Source organism: Vanrija pseudolonga, chromosome 5 (genome assembly GCF_020906515.1).
Source record: "Vanrija pseudolonga chromosome 5, complete sequence".
NCBI classification, from domain to species: Eukaryota; Fungi; Basidiomycota; class Tremellomycetes; order Trichosporonales; family Trichosporonaceae; genus Vanrija; species Vanrija pseudolonga.
In genome coordinates this window covers 1,881,869-1,895,296 of record NC_085853.1, presented here as the reverse complement: position 1 = coordinate 1,895,296, position 13,428 = coordinate 1,881,869, and the positions used below count along the sequence as shown (strand labels likewise).

Genomic DNA, 13,428 nt, shown 5'->3' with positions numbered 1-13,428 from the left:
AACGACGTGTGCATGCGGACTGGGTTAAGGCCAGGCAGACATGAGCTATTGAACGACTTAAGACTTTGAACTTGTTTTCTCGAGATTTGGTTGAAGCGTGGTTCGGGGGCGCGCGCGGCAACATGGCAACGACACGGTGACGAGACGGCACGTCTTACTTCTTAACGGCAGCAGAGACCTGGTTGGCGAGGTCCTTGGTCTGGGGGTATGGTCAGCCAACGAGCCGCGGCCACTACGCACAGTGTCCTCGGCCTTGCCCGCGAGCGCCTTGGCGTCGGCCTTGACGTTCTTGGCGTCCTTGCCCTGGGACGAGTACCACCAGTATCCGCCGCCGGCGAGGAGGGTGATGCCGACAATCCACTCGACGGTGCCTGCGGGGTGGGTGAGTCGGTGTCGTCGGCGCGCTTGGTCGTCTGTCTGGTACTACTCACGGTCCTTGGGCTTGGGCGGGGTGGCGCCGGCACCCTCGGCGGGGGCGGAGTACGGGCGCTGCGGGGCGACGTCAGCCAGACCATGGACGACGGCGGGTAACGAGCAGGTGCGTCTCCGAGGAGGCAGACCCGAGCCAGCGCGGAGGCACCTCCGTTCGCCACCACTGCCACAACCACACTCACAGCGAGGCGCACGACACGGGCGGCACGGACGGAGCGGAGAGCGAGCATGGTGTGTATGAGGCGAGTGATACGTGTGAGGTGGTAAGTGTAGAAGTGAGGCAGCTAGTGGCGAGCGTGAGTGAGTGCAGTCAGTCAGTCGGCTGGCTGGTCAGTTCAGTCAACTGACAGCGGGCGCGGAGGGCACTGGCATGCTGGACGGAGGTCCGTCGCTCACCCACCCACCCACCAGCAGCAGCAGGACGGCTAGCATGACATGACATCATGGGTTGTGTTGTTGCTGCTGGGCGCTGTTGCTGCCAGCTGCTGGCTGTTGCGCAGCGGAATGTGTTGTTGCGAAGACACGTTCCTCACCAACGTGCAAACGTGGGCCGTGGGAACGGGATGGTGGGTGGGTGTTGTTGCTGGGCGCCTGCTGGGCGTGCTGGGCGCCTTCGGCCGGCGGCGGCGGGCTATGAATGAATGGCGTGCGTTTCACGTGCTGTTAGCCATTGCGGTTAGTGAGAGTCGGCTGCAAGCTGCAGGCGGGCGTGTTTAAGCAAGCACGAGGCACAACGAACGCGTCGAGCGAGTGTGGCGAAGACGACGACGTCGACGTCGCCATTGTATCCTCGTGCGCTCGTTGTTGACGCGACCGACGCCGTGCGTCCCGCCGGCCGGCCGAACGCCACGGCTCTTGCACGCGCGCGATCGATCGAGTATCGGAAACTCTTTTATATGTACTGGACATTGGGGCGGTAATGGTAACGGTGGCGCGGTGACTGACTCTGCCGCCCTCGGGTGCAGGAAATCGCCACGATCGCCAATGTGCGCGCTCGTTCCGAGCTCGCGAGCGGGTCAAGCGAGCTACAATCAGGTGACGGAACGCAGGAACGCAGGCAGGGTGGCTGCTCGGTTGGGCCATCAGTTGTTAATCGTCGTCGTCGGTAACTAATCTTTACCGGTTTGTGGGGGCTTCAAAACGCGGCGGCAAGCGAAATGAACGCAGCACAAAGGTGACTCCCGTCTAGGACCGCTGCAATGCCGAAGAAGCCGTGTGGCGGGTGTGTGTTTGTTGTTGTGCTGTCTGTCTGTAAGGCTGCACACGACACTATGCTCGAGCTGCATACACATACATACCCCCACTGGACACAGCGAGCATCACGCAGCAACGAGGCGCGTACTTGCCACCACAATGCACCACTCACTTGCGTGATCCGTATCGCGTGTCGCGAGTCGCTCTACTCAGCGTGCACTTCCGACTATTGCCCGAGGGGGTTTGAATAAGTTGTCCGGATCTGCCCGAGATTGCGTTCCCGATGACCTGGGGGGCGGCCTGCAGGCAGTGTTTTCCATGGGGTTGCCGGGTTGCGGGTTGCGAGCGATGTGATGCGATGTGATGCGTGCGTGCGCGGGGCAGGCCGCAGGGCAACAATGCATGCAGAGTGTCGCGAACGCAGGCAGGCAGGCGCGAAGCCGCTGTACTCCCGGCTGGACGACTGACGGCCCGCCCACACCACGCGCCAATGGGCCCCCACCCGACTACCTTGCGCCGACCACCCGCCGCACCGGGAACTGTTTCGCTCTCGTGCTCCTCCTTGGCGCAGTCCGACTCGCCATTCTTTGCCATTTAGAGTCTATCCCGGCAGCGCGCAACTCGCAACGAACAAGTGTTACAATCACACACCCCCGCAGCTTGCACTCTCTGCTATCCCGCCTGCGCTAGGCCTGGCAAAGCAAAGCACTTCGCGCTCCCCCTCCCCCGCCCCACCCCCCACTCACCCCCTCCCCCTTCCTCCCCCTCTCCCCTGACGAGCCGAATGTCCACAACAGCCAGAGCCGATGCGGTATAACATCTCACCATCAACAACCCCTCCCCCGCCCCCCTCCCCACCAGACATTGCAGCGTCGTCCTCATATGCCGTCGGGGCGGCCACCCATCCACATCCACCACCGTCCTTCGTTCACGACCAGCAGCAGCAGCAGACAATAGAGCAGCAGCAGCCCATCGCCGCCGCGCTGCCGCCGCCAGGCACCTCGCCCACCCCCGCCGCTGCTGTCCCCACCCACGTCCTCACCCTCCCCCCGCCACCGGCACCCATCCCCCAGTCGCTGCAAGAGGTCGACGCCGTCCCCCAAGGCCACATTGTCGACGAGGACGAGCTCGAGGTCAGATTCGACAAGGACCCACCACATACGCCGCTCGAAAAGTTCAGAGCAAAGATGGCAGAGAACCAGGCCGTCATCAACACCTTCGTCGCGGGTGAGTGCTACTGCGTTTGTTCGGGCATTCTCGTCAGCCGTCGGCGGTGAGACCAGCGACTGCGGCGCTACAGCGAACGCGAGGTGCGCGCGCACCGCACGAGCACTAGCGTTGCGTGATTTGTTTTGGCGGCGCACTGTCCCGGCTCCCGGCCCCGTCGGACGACCTCCACACCACCACTGAGCGCGCAGCGCGCGATACACGCGCACTGGCCTTATCTCTTGCACGAAACACGTGCTGACAACACAGGTGGCCTTGCTGGCGCGACAAGTAGGACGGTCGTGTCGCCTCTGGAGCGTCTGAAAATCATTCTGTGGGTCACGCGAGCTCCCTCCGGCGACTGACAGGCCAGCCAGGTGCAGGGCAAGAGCAGCGGAGCAAGTAACCAGGCATACGGTGCACTATGGCCGTCGCTCGTGCGCATGTGGAAGAGCGAGGGCTTCGCGGGCTTCATGAAGGGCAATGGCATCAACGTCGTCCGAGTGGGTAGACCGTCTGCTTGTGTGCCGCGCCGTGCCGAGGGCTAACCGACGGCAGATCCTCCCATACTCGGCTATCCAGTTCACGTCGTACGGCGCGTTCAAGAACCTCGCGCTGCAGTGGTCGGGCCAGGAGGTGCTGAGCACGCCGTGGAGGCTGGCGTCTGGCGCAGCGGCAGGCATCATGGCAGTTTGTGAGTTGTCCATTACCTGGTGTTTCAACTCGATCTGACAGAACCCAGCATTCACATATCCGCTTGATCTCGTCCGCGCGCGTCTGTCGATCGCCACGGCCAACATGGCCCACTCGGGCTCGGCGGCGGCCTTCACCGCCGAGGACGCCCAGCTCGGCATTGTCGGCATGACCAAGAAGGTCTACCGCCAGGAGGGTGGCATCCGCGGTCTCTAGTGCGTTGCTATCTTGTCGACGGTATTGAGTAATGCTGACCCTGCAGCCGAGGATGCTGGGCCACCGCCGTCGGTGTCGCACCCTACGTCTCGCTGAACTTCTACGGCTACGAGACGCTCAAGGGCATCATCCTGCCCCCAGGCCTCGACTGCGGCGACCTTGAGTTTGCGGCCCGCAAGCTGTCATGTGGTGGTCTGGCCGGCGCCTTCAGCCTCATGTTCACACATCCATTCGATGTCCTGAGGCGAAAGATGCAGGTCGCGGGCCTGTCGACACTGGGCGAGCCCAACGTCGGCGCCATCGAGACGCTCAAGCTCATGATCCAGCGCGATGGATTCTGGAGGGGCTTATAGTGAGTGTGCAGTGTGGAGCAAACACCCTAACGCCCCAGCCGCGGCCTCGTCCCCAACCTGGTCAAGATTGTGCCCTCGATGGCCGTGTCATTCTACACGTTTGACACGGTGAGCGACTTGCTGGCAAAGTGGACGCATATCCAAGATGAGGACGAGTGGGCATGATGAGATGAGCATGAGCAAAGGCTCAGTGTACGATTAGAGAGTCGACTGTCACGTTAGAAGGGTTTCTGGCGGCGCAGCGTGGCCAGGGCTGCGCGCCAGCGTATCATCAGTTAACTGCCATATTTCTTTCATCGCATCATCAGAGCTGTGGACAATGCAGTGCATAGCATCGGAAAACAAGAGGTTCTAACCAGAGGACCAAAAGGGGGCAGGGTGGGAGTACAAGTGGGAGTGGGGTGAGTGCCGGCAGTGATGCCATCAGATAAGATAAAGAAACCGGTCTATAGCTTGGTGGCCTTGACCACAACTGGGATCATCTCGCCAGTCGTAAGCGGGTATGCCTGGTGGCCTAGCACGGCGAGGAGATTGCTCAGGATGGCGCCGTGCGCCGTGATGCTAATGTCTGCAGGGTCAGCTAGTCACTGGGCTTCTAAGCTCACAGGTCTCCTTGGCCGCGCCGTCAAAGATGCGGTCCATTGCCCGGCGCATGCGGTGCTGCATGTGGGCGTTGGTCTCCCGGTCGTCTGGGCGCCAGAGCTCGTCCTCCTCGGTGAAGCCCTCCTCGATCTTGACCATGGGGAAGCGTTTGGAGATGTACGTCTGGGGGTTAGCGCGACCAGGATCTCCCAACCCACCTTGGAGCTCCGGCGGTCACACGTGTGCGAGCCGTAGATCTCACGGAAGTCCTGCGATGGTTAGTAGTGGCCAACACACGCGACCCACTTCCCACGTCTCGGGTGTCCCCTTCAACAGGTCGCCCCAGCTGTTGAGCATGGTCTGGCACGTCCGCGTAAGGGGTGAGACGAACCACATGATCTCGTCGGGGTTGATGGGCGCGCCGTGCTCGAGCTCGCGGCGCCACGCCGCCTGTACGGCAAGCGTCTGCTCGTGGCCCAGCGGCGTGAGTTCTGGGTCTGGGCCCCACGCCAGCTCGCCGTCGCCGAGGAGGTAGGTGTAGTGGGTCTCCCACGCCTGGGGGTTGTCAGCGGTGGCCTTGCGGTGTTTGGTAGCGCTTGTGGCAGAGCGCGGCAATCGACGGCGGCAGCCCGACAAAGTTTCTCCGCGACTCATGCACGCCCTCGTGCTTCTCCGTGGCACGCACGCCACTCGCGCTCTGCATGCACGAGCGATCGCTTGGTCGCTTGCACATCGGCACCGGCGGGGCGAGCACGGGCACACGGCCACCGAGATCACGCCGCCCGTAGCCGACAGCCGCCACCTGCCCTGAGAGCCAAGAAACCCAAATCGCACACACAGCGACTCACGTCGACTCCGTATTTGCTCGCGGCAAAGTTGTGCCAGCCCTGCCCGTGGCGGCCGAGGAACATGACCTTGTAGGACACGTTGGGCTCTGCGCTGGCCTGGAGGGCGGCGACATCGCGACGGAGGTTGTGCCACCTGTCGGGGCTCTGGTCGACAAGTCCAAACGACTTGTCGAGCTGGTGGGGGCGTCAGCGCGGCTAACGGCAAATGAACGGGACGATGGCGATCGCGAGGTCCGTCGTGCATATGATCGGCTAGGGATGCCAACCGCGATTCCAGCGTGCAAACGCCGTGGAAGCAGGTTGTTCCGCTGGCCCGCAGCGCAGCATTGGGGAGCAAACGTGGGCTGCGGCAGCAACGGTGGCGCGGAGACGACGACGGCCTCAGCCGCGGTGGAGGTAGGTGGAGGGGCGCCGACGGCGGCGCCTCGGGTCTACCTCGGGCCGTCTGCGCAGGATTTGGGCGGCGAAAGGACGACGAAGAGTCAAAGGGCGATGGGGGTACTTACGAGCTCCTCGAACGCGACGTGCTTGGGCTCGGGGCCCGACTGGAGGAAGAAGCCCGGCACGACAGCGTACGCGTACTTGTGGACGGGGTCCAGCAGCCCGGGCGACGTGAGCGGGCCGCCGCTCTCGGTCGCTGCGACCGCCGGCACGTCGGGGTGCGGGTGGTGCTTTGCCTCGCTGGCTGCGGCAGAGAGGAGCGCGGCGGCCTTGGCGCTCAGCGTGTCGGCCTGCTGCTTTTGCTGGGGGAGATTTGTCGCTGTCATTGTGTGGGTGTGTTTTGAAGAGAAGAGAGAGAGAGAGTGGAGGTTTGGAAGGAGTGGACTTGTCGCCGCTGGATAATTTCTACGTCTAGACGCGTGTGGGTCTGCTTGACGATGCTGACAGATCTGTTACAGGAATCGTCCGAGTGAAGGGCGAGTTGCTGATGCAGCGCCTGTGTCCCGTTGTGGCCGGAGTGGACAAAGAGGAGATAGAGTGGAAATCTTTAGGTCCTGTCAAGCTGCCGCTGCCTTGCTTTTGACTCGGGTCGTCCAGAGCCGCACTACTCTCAACGCGCGCCGGACCCATCCCCACCCTTATTCGCGACGTTTCCCTGCATCAGCCGCGCCATTGCCGCAAACTGGATCAGGTCAGGCACAACCCACCGAAAAACGAAACGCGCCGCAGCAGCATCATTCTCTCCTTGTTGCCACTCTTTGACTTTTGTGACTCGAGCACACAACCATGGCCTGCATGTCGTCGAGAGCAACCACTCGCCACGCTGCAAAGGATATCCGCCGCTCCGCAGTCCGTTCCACCCCGAGACCCCCTTTGGACCACCATCAACTGACACGTGTTCTACAAATCTTGCCCCACGAGACCCAGGTGGCGCCAGCCCCAGCTCCTCATGACCTCCCCAGTCCCACTTCGATCTGCCACCGCCGCTACACAAGTATGCAATGCAATGCCATACTAGATTACTGAGAGGTGTTCTTGCACAGCACCATTGATTAGCCCCATGTTGGGACGCCGTCCTGAGAGCCCTGCTGCGCGCCAGGCCCATTCTTGCCAAGGAGGTTGGTGAACGATCCGTACTGCTGTTCCGTGTAGCCACAGTGCTTCGCACGGATCTCCAGAGCCTGGGGTTGTTCCTTCTCCAGGTTCTGACGATATCAGCAAGGTCCCAACCCAGGGGCTTGCCAAGTGCACAGCACGGGCCCCACCGCAGCACACTCACCCGAATACGCTTTTGGCTGGCGGGATGTGTTGACATGAAATCAAACTTGCCCGCGACACCCTCGCCCGCAGACATGCGCTCCCACAGCTTTGGTGCCTCACTTGGGTCAAAGCACGCCTGAGCCATGAGCTGGAGGCCAATCTCGTCGGCCTCGGCCTCGTTTTTGCGCGAGTTGGGCAGCCTGGCGTCGTCAGTGAGGTCCGAGGTCCATTGTTGCTCACATGAGCATGAAGGTCACGAGGGCACGAGTAATTCCGACATCGAGACCAAGTGCCTCAAGGAGGAAGCTGATGGCGAACAGCACCTTCATCGAGCTCATTCGCTCGGCGCCATGGCGTGCGACTGTGGCGTGAGCACGGCGACTACACACGACTCGACTCGATTCGATTCGAATCCCACACTCGACTCGCGCTCACCAACATGCGAAATCTCGTGACCAAGGACAGTCGCGAGGCCATTGTCGTTGGCCGAAACCGGAAGGATACCAGTAAAGACAAAGATCTTGCCGTCTGGCCCTGTCAGCGGGCGCATGGCGTTTGACCCTTACTGGGGAGCACGAAGGCGTTCTTGACGTCAGGGGCTTGGACGACATAGACCTGCGGGATGTCAGTTTGTCACCAACAAGAAGAAAAAAGTAACACTCACATCCCACTCGGTATCGGGACCCAGGTTGGACCCCTTGAACCTGCCCTCCGAGTCGCCTTCGGCGTAGTTGTCGTCGTCGGCGCCGCTGGTGCCGGTAGCACCCCAGGCACCAAGGACGCCCTCAACGGCGCCGAGAGCGCTGCCGCCGGCCTTGACGTGGCCGAGGCCGTTGGACGCGACGATACGCTCGCAGATATCCCGCACGCGGCGGACCACCGGGCTGCCGGGCGGGAGGATCTTGCCCTGGAACTCTTGCAGCGTCTGCGCAAACGACTCCTGGCCGACCTGGGCAGCGTCAGCAACATCCCGCTCGTGCACTCACCTCTCGCTCTGTTTCGGAGGAGACGTCGATGAACCGCAGGCGGCCAGTGATGGGCACACGCTCGAGACTGGACTGTCAGAAAAAAAAACCCCCTGTCGACAACATCCGAAGCACTCACTGCGCGCAGTAGTAGATCACACAGGCGCCGATACCGATACCCCAGAGCCAGACGGCACGGTCGCCGCCGAGCCTGCGGCGGAGGAAGCTCATCACGTCCGGGCGCTCATTCGGCTGGCCGCTCCAGGGGTCCTCCTCCCAGCGCTCATACCGGCGCTGTTTTGGCCCCGACGAGTGGAAAGGCTTGGTGTGCGCGAGGATGGCCGACGGCGAGGCCACCGAGGCCCGCCTGATAGCGGGCACCCGCACGGCCTGCTTCAGGAGGCCGTTGCGGGCGATGGGGATGGCTGTGCGTACGAGGTTGAGTCGCATTGTATGCGATGGCGGGTGTTAGGGAGGAGATGGGAGAGTACGAGAGCGAAACACGGATCCATGTTCCGGCATTAGTTTCCCGTCGATCAATGAAACAGGTAGCCCTCTGCTTGGTTCCCAGGCTTAGGCTTGGCTCAGAGTCAGGCTTTGCGGGGTCCCCGCATAATACTGCGCGCCTATTGTGTCAGGCCTAACCCATGTTGCGCACGCCTAAATGCACGCCCGCCAATGCTATCGCGCAGCATCACGCTCACCCCCGTGCGTCACTGCTCGCTCCTCGCTCTCAGTCCATCCTCATCGCCTCTTACTCTCATCGCTCTCCACCTCCACCCACGGACACGCACCCACAATGCCGTCCGACCTCTCGTACTGGCTCGTATCAGTGCCCCTCCACGACGGTGACCCGACCGCTGTCCTCCAGGAGGCCCGCAAGGCGGTTAACAACACCGTCCCTGTCGGCGGATGGGAGATCCCAGAGCTCAAGGTGAGTACCGAGGGCGCGAGCGTCGCGATGATGTGGTCGTCGACTTCTCCCTCGTCATCAACCTATATACTGCGCCGCTACTTCAGACCACTCCCCGCTCCCCTCCCTGCATCGCGCCGAATCAGCCCCACCTTCCCTATCACGAGCACACACTGACGTCCCCAGGCCGGAACCCTCTCGTCGCTCATCAACCTCTCGGACAGCCTGCCCAAGACGGACCAGCAGTTCACCACCACCGTCTCCAAGCTCCTCGAGACCCTTCGCTCCCTCGTTAGTGAGGACGCCACCCGCGTCGCCCAGCACGCGCGCGTCAACGACCGCCCCGCCGAGGAGTACGTCCTCCCCGACCCCAACGGCAACGGCTCGTGGCAGTGGGACAAGCGCCGCTGGGGAGATGGCGGCAAGGTTGCGGATGTGATCGAGGCTCTTGTTCAGGTGAGTTGAGTGTGGGGAGGAACGGCGTGCAGGTTGGAGGAGTTGGTCAAGGAAGGCGGAACGGCGATGACCTCGGTATCACTGTTTTATCTGCTCCACCTCTCCCTCCCCCACCCTCGACGCCCGCGCCTCAGTCCATCTCTGCTATCAGACATCACGTACAAATGCTAACACACCCTAGGAAATGGGTACCGTCGAGACCTCGCAGAAGCAGAAGTCGCAGCAGTATCAGCTCGCCAAGGGCGCCCTCACCAACCTCCAGAGGAAACAGCAGTGGGTGTGTATAACCTGGTATTAGACTCACCCATTCCAGGGGAAACCTCTCTACGCGCTCGCTTCTCGACGTTGTCAAGAAGGAGCACCTCGTGGAGAACTCGGAGTACCTCGAGACTCTGCTTGTCGCTGTGCCCAAGTATGTCGACGATAACTGTTGGCCTCGTGGTCCCTCACTGACAGGGCAGGAACAACATCAAGAGCTGGTACGAGAAGTACGAGCGTCTTACCCCTATGGTCGTCCCCAGGAGCTCTCAGTGCGTAGTGGTCGGGCCGGTGAACCGTGTGCCGAGGGAGCCCTCAACTGACATTCCTCTTCCTTCCCTCAACCGTGCCTTCGTTATCTCCAATACACACCTACAACTCAACAGGGAGGTTGCCAAGGACGGCGAGTTCATCCTTGTCACCGTGACTCTGTTCAGGAAGGTTCGCGACGACTTTATCAACAAGGCTCGAGAGAACAAGTAAGCTGACCACCATGGCGAGACACTAAAGCCCCAGGTTTATTGTCCGCGACTTCAAGTGGGATGACCAGGGCCTCGAGAACCAGAACAAGGAGCTGGCCCAGCTCGAGAAGGAGGAGAAGGAGCTCTGGGTGGGTGTATTCCTTTCGCTCTTAGCTAACCCGCCAGACGGAGCTGCTCCGCCTCTCGCGGATAAACTTCTCCGAGGCATACCAGCTGCTCGCCCACCTCAAGACTGTCAGGTTGTTTGTTGAGAGCGTGCTGCGCTACGGTCTGCCAGCAGACTACTCTGGCTTTGTTGTGAAGGTGTGTTGTGGTGACCTGCGTCAATGTTCAATGCGCTGACCAAGTGTCCCTTTGTGCAACTCCGCTTCCCGTCTTTGCGTTCACTTACTCTCTTTCCGCCGACGCCTGCGGTACTGCGGTAACAGCCCGAGCCCAAGACGGCCGTCAAGACGCTCAAGCTCCTGTCTGCCCACTACAACTACCTCGGCTCTGCCAAGTCGAGGGAGGCCAAGAACGTCAGCAATGACGACAATGTGGGCGAGTGGGCGGGCGTCATGGAGCAGGAGTACTATGACTTTGTGCTCTTTGAGTTGCCAAAGATTCAATTCTAGTAATAGACGGTCGTGTCAGGTATGCATGTAGTTGTGTTTGGCGGGACCGCGCAACAGCGGAGGTGGTTGCAGTCCGTCCACTAGGCCAAGTGATTGCCGTGAGTTGCCGCGTTTTGGGCTTTCGGACTTGGGCATTTGACGGGAGGAAGTAATGGAGGTAGGTAGGATGGAGCGGCTAGACCGGGCCGAAGTTGTCGCGCGGGACGATGCCGGCGACTCTCTCTCTCTCTGCTTAGTACTTACTCTGGGGCAAGACACAACTGTCATTCTGTCTCTGGAAACTGTCATTGTCTCTGCTCAAACTGTCATCGCTCTAGCATATTTAAGCAGTGCCGCACGAGCACCACCACTACCACCTCACCCCACACCAGCCCACTTCCACAATGTCCGCCTTCCACCACCTCAACAAGACGCAGCCGGCGCAGGTCACGGCGCTCAACCTGCCCGACAACACGTCGACCGTGCTGATCAAGAAGCGCCAGATCAGCGTGCAGCCCATGGCGATGCCGATCCTGCAGCCCGACGGCGTGCTCGTCCGCGTCATCGCGACGGGCATCTGCGGCTCCGACATGCACAACTACCTCGCTGGCGGTGTCGGTGGGCGGCCCGTCACCGAGCCGCTCGTCCTGGGCCACGAGTCGGCGGGCGAGGTCATCGCCGTCGGAGATATGGTCACTACCCACAAGGTCGGAGACCGCGTTGCTGGTGAGTAGCTGGGGTGGGTGGGGGTGGGGGTGGGGGTGAGGGGTGAGGGGTGAGGGGTGAGGGGTGATGGTGGCGTGCGCCGACTTGTCGGGCCGGTATCCCGGGCGAGTTGGTGCGAGCTCGTCGGCCACTGCCCCGTCAATGGCATATGCAGTGCTAACCATCGCCCCCACAGTCGAGCCCGGACTCCCCTGCCGCAGGTGCACCAACTGCAAGGCGGGTCGGATGAACCTCTGTACCGACGGGCACTACTGCGGCTCGGTGGGGTCGGTTGGCTCGCTGTCCAAGTTCTTCGCCGTGCCGGCCGACATGGCGCCCAAGATCCCGGACAACGTGAGCTGGGAGGTGGCGGGCAGCATCCAGCCGCTCGCTATCGGCGTCATGATCGGCAAGCGCGGCGACCTGCGCCCGCACCAGACGCTCGCCATCATGGGCTGCGGCCCGATCGGGCTCATCACCGCTGCCGTCGCGCACGCGTACTCGGCGCGCAAGATCATCGGGTTCGACATCAACCCCAAGCGCGTGGCCTTTGCGCAGAAGTACATCAGCCCGCTTACCGGCCGGCCCATCTTCGACCACGTCTTCCTCGTCGACGAGCTGCCCGGCACCGAGGAGGGCGCCGCTGCTAACGGCAACGGCCACGGCGGCGACCACGAGGACGTACGCGTCGGTGACATCAAGTACGAGCACGCGCAGGCCCGCGCCGCAGAGTACCTTGCTGCTGCTGGCCTCGCTGGTGCAGACGGTGTCGACCGCGTCGTCGAGGCCAGCGGTGCCGAGGACGCTGGCCTGCTCGGCATCGCGATCGTCAAGCAGGGCGGGACCTGTGAGTTGCCCCCGACCGCGAGCTGTTGCCTAGTGCTAACGACCCAGACCTCGCTGTCGGCCTTGGTCACCACACGACCAACGCGTTCCCCACGATCGCCGTCACGAACAAGGAGGTCGACGTGCGCGGCCTCACGCGGTACACGTCCGAGGCGTTCCCCAACGCCATTGACCTGCTCGAGCGCGGTGTTGTCGACCTCAAGCAGCTGATTACCAAGACGTTCCCCCTCAGCGAGAGCACGGCGGCCTTCGAGGCCGTGGCGGGCGGCGAGGAGATCAAGGTCATCATCAAGAACCAGGAGGCATAGGGGGTGCACCACCAGGGTTGATGACGGTTGTACGGGTCTAGTTGTAGGTTGTTTTGCATGCAGCATTCTACAGTCGACGGCGGGGGCGGCGGCGGCGGCGGCTACACGCTGAACGCGGCCACACGCCTACTCGCTGTACGCGACAAAAACCTTGGAGATGATCTTCCACCCCTGGGGCGTCTTCCAGAGCGACATAAAGTCGACAAAGTTTGCGCCGCCCGCCGTGTTCTGGACAGTGACGCGCGCGAGGGCCGTGGTGTCGGTCGCGTCGAGGATATCGACCTGGCCCGTGGCGTTGGGCGAGGGGCCCGACGACGCGAGGAACGCCTCGAGGTTGGGCGCGGCGGGGCCGGTGAGCGCGCTCGGCGCGCCAATGTACCCGTACATGACTGCGTCGGGGTGGAAGGCGTCCTTCGCCTGCGTCCACGAGCCGGCCTTCATGCCCCCGAGGTAGGACGACTCGAGGAGCGCCGTGATGGCTGCGCGGTCGTCGATGTTTGACTGGGGGCGGGGCATGGTGGCGTGGTGGTGGTGGTGTGGCGGGTTGTGCTGGTTGTGCTGGGTTGGGTTGCTGCTGCTCGACGGCGGTGGGTTGCTTGCTGCTCGATGCAGCTCTCAACGTGCGCCGCTCTCGCCGCCTTTATATCCCCCTCGAGAAGCAGCTCCTCGTCAACGCC

General features: G+C 62.3%; 7 protein-coding genes across 8 annotated transcripts; 3 read left to right on the top strand and 4 right to left on the bottom strand.

Annotated features, from left to right (window-relative positions):
- Position 1: 1 nt before the first annotated feature.
- LOC62_05G007420 (uncharacterized protein) lies at positions 2–802 on the bottom strand. The gene is made up of 4 exons (XM_062773943.1): positions 615–802; positions 432–489; positions 241–371; positions 2–199 (listed from the first exon to the last, which is right to left on the bottom strand). Exons 1-4 carry the CDS (start codon positions 660–662, stop codon positions 155–157), a joined length of 282 nt encoding a protein of 93 aa, XP_062629927.1. The 5' UTR covers positions 663–802; the 3' UTR covers positions 2–154.
- A 1,630-nt stretch (positions 803–2,432) lies between these two features.
- Positions 2,433–6,512, top strand: YPR011C_1 (the record flags this gene model as incomplete). Of its 2 annotated transcripts, XM_062773941.1 has the most annotated exons (10): positions 2,433–2,853; positions 3,103–3,166; positions 3,206–3,335; positions 3,391–3,526; positions 3,575–3,740; positions 3,788–4,093; positions 4,133–4,664; positions 4,702–5,231; positions 5,525–5,701; positions 6,034–6,512. In XM_062773941.1, 7 exons carry the CDS (start codon positions 2,433–2,435, stop codon positions 4,257–4,259), a joined length of 1,350 nt encoding a protein of 449 aa, XP_062629925.1. In that variant the 3' UTR covers positions 4,260–4,664; positions 4,702–5,231; positions 5,525–5,701; positions 6,034–6,512. The 2 variants fall into 2 exon arrangements, with proteins under 2 accessions (XP_062629925.1, XP_062629926.1); XM_062773942.1 differs by lacking the exons at positions 5,525–5,701; positions 6,034–6,512 and having other exon boundaries at positions 4,133–4,722.
- On the bottom strand, positions 4,541–6,291 carry ARB_03491_1 (putative phosphoglycerate mutase; the record flags this gene model as incomplete). The annotated part of the gene is made up of 6 exons (XM_062773940.1): positions 4,541–4,662; positions 4,700–4,859; positions 4,895–4,945; positions 4,983–5,231; positions 5,525–5,698; positions 6,031–6,291. The coding sequence occupies 6 exons, from the start codon at positions 6,289–6,291 to the stop codon at positions 4,541–4,543; spliced, it is 1,017 nt and encodes a 338-aa protein (XP_062629924.1).
- Positions 6,513–6,991: 479 nt separating the features above from the next.
- Positions 6,992–8,680, bottom strand: oma1 (Mitochondrial metalloendopeptidase OMA1). Its single transcript, XM_062773939.1, has 8 exons — positions 8,330–8,680; positions 8,212–8,278; positions 7,890–8,174; positions 7,792–7,840; positions 7,661–7,759; positions 7,466–7,586; positions 7,245–7,425; positions 6,992–7,170 (listed from the first exon to the last, which is right to left on the bottom strand). The coding sequence occupies exons 1-8, from the start codon at positions 8,638–8,640 to the stop codon at positions 7,018–7,020; spliced, it is 1,266 nt and encodes a 421-aa protein (XP_062629923.1). The 5' UTR covers positions 8,641–8,680; the 3' UTR covers positions 6,992–7,017.
- A 309-nt stretch (positions 8,681–8,989) lies between these two features.
- Positions 8,990–10,954, top strand: VATC (V-type proton ATPase subunit C; the record flags this gene model as incomplete). Its single annotated transcript, XM_062773938.1, has 9 exons — positions 8,990–9,124; positions 9,290–9,559; positions 9,741–9,832; positions 9,873–9,971; positions 10,021–10,089; positions 10,204–10,296; positions 10,334–10,427; positions 10,465–10,602; positions 10,728–10,954. The coding sequence occupies 9 exons, from the start codon at positions 8,990–8,992 to the stop codon at positions 10,911–10,913; spliced, it is 1,176 nt and encodes a 391-aa protein (XP_062629922.1). The 3' UTR covers positions 10,914–10,954.
- A 342-nt stretch (positions 10,955–11,296) lies between these two features.
- xdhA_1 (putative D-xylulose reductase A) lies at positions 11,297–12,828 on the top strand (the record flags this gene model as incomplete). Its single annotated transcript, XM_062773937.1, has 3 exons — positions 11,297–11,618; positions 11,794–12,444; positions 12,492–12,828. The coding sequence occupies 3 exons, from the start codon at positions 11,297–11,299 to the stop codon at positions 12,749–12,751; spliced, it is 1,233 nt and encodes a 410-aa protein (XP_062629921.1). The 3' UTR covers positions 12,752–12,828.
- Positions 12,829–12,877: 49 nt separating this feature from the next.
- On the bottom strand, positions 12,878–13,267 carry LOC62_05G007414 (uncharacterized protein; the record flags this gene model as incomplete). The annotated part of the gene is made up of 1 exon (XM_062773936.1): positions 12,878–13,267. The coding sequence occupies one exon, from the start codon at positions 13,265–13,267 to the stop codon at positions 12,878–12,880; it is 390 nt and encodes a 129-aa protein (XP_062629920.1).
- Between the last annotated feature and the right edge of the window lie 161 nt (positions 13,268–13,428).

Coding starts and splice junctions, on each gene's coding strand:
- LOC62_05G007420 (XM_062773943.1), bottom strand. CDS start 662: ATGCTCGCTCTCCGCTCCGTCCGTGCCGCCCGTGTCGTGCGCCTCGCT. Junction 490..614: donor CCCGTGTCGTGCGCCTCGCT/GTGAGTGTGGTT, acceptor GTCGCCCCGCAG/CGCCCGTACTCCGCCCCCGC. Junction 372..431: donor CCCGCCCAAGCCCAAGGACC/GTGAGTAGTACC, acceptor CCCACCCCGCAG/GCACCGTCGAGTGGATTGTC.
- oma1 (XM_062773939.1), bottom strand. CDS start 8,640: ATGCGACTCAACCTCGTACGCACAGCCATCCCCATCGCCCGCAACGGC. Junction 8,175..8,211: donor CCTCCGAAACAGAGCGAGAG/GTGAGTGCACGA, acceptor GACGCTGCCCAG/GTCGGCCAGGAGTCGTTTGC. Junction 7,426..7,465: donor CTCGTGACCTTCATGCTCAT/GTGAGCAACAAT, acceptor TGACGACGCCAG/GCTGCCCAACTCGCGCAAAA.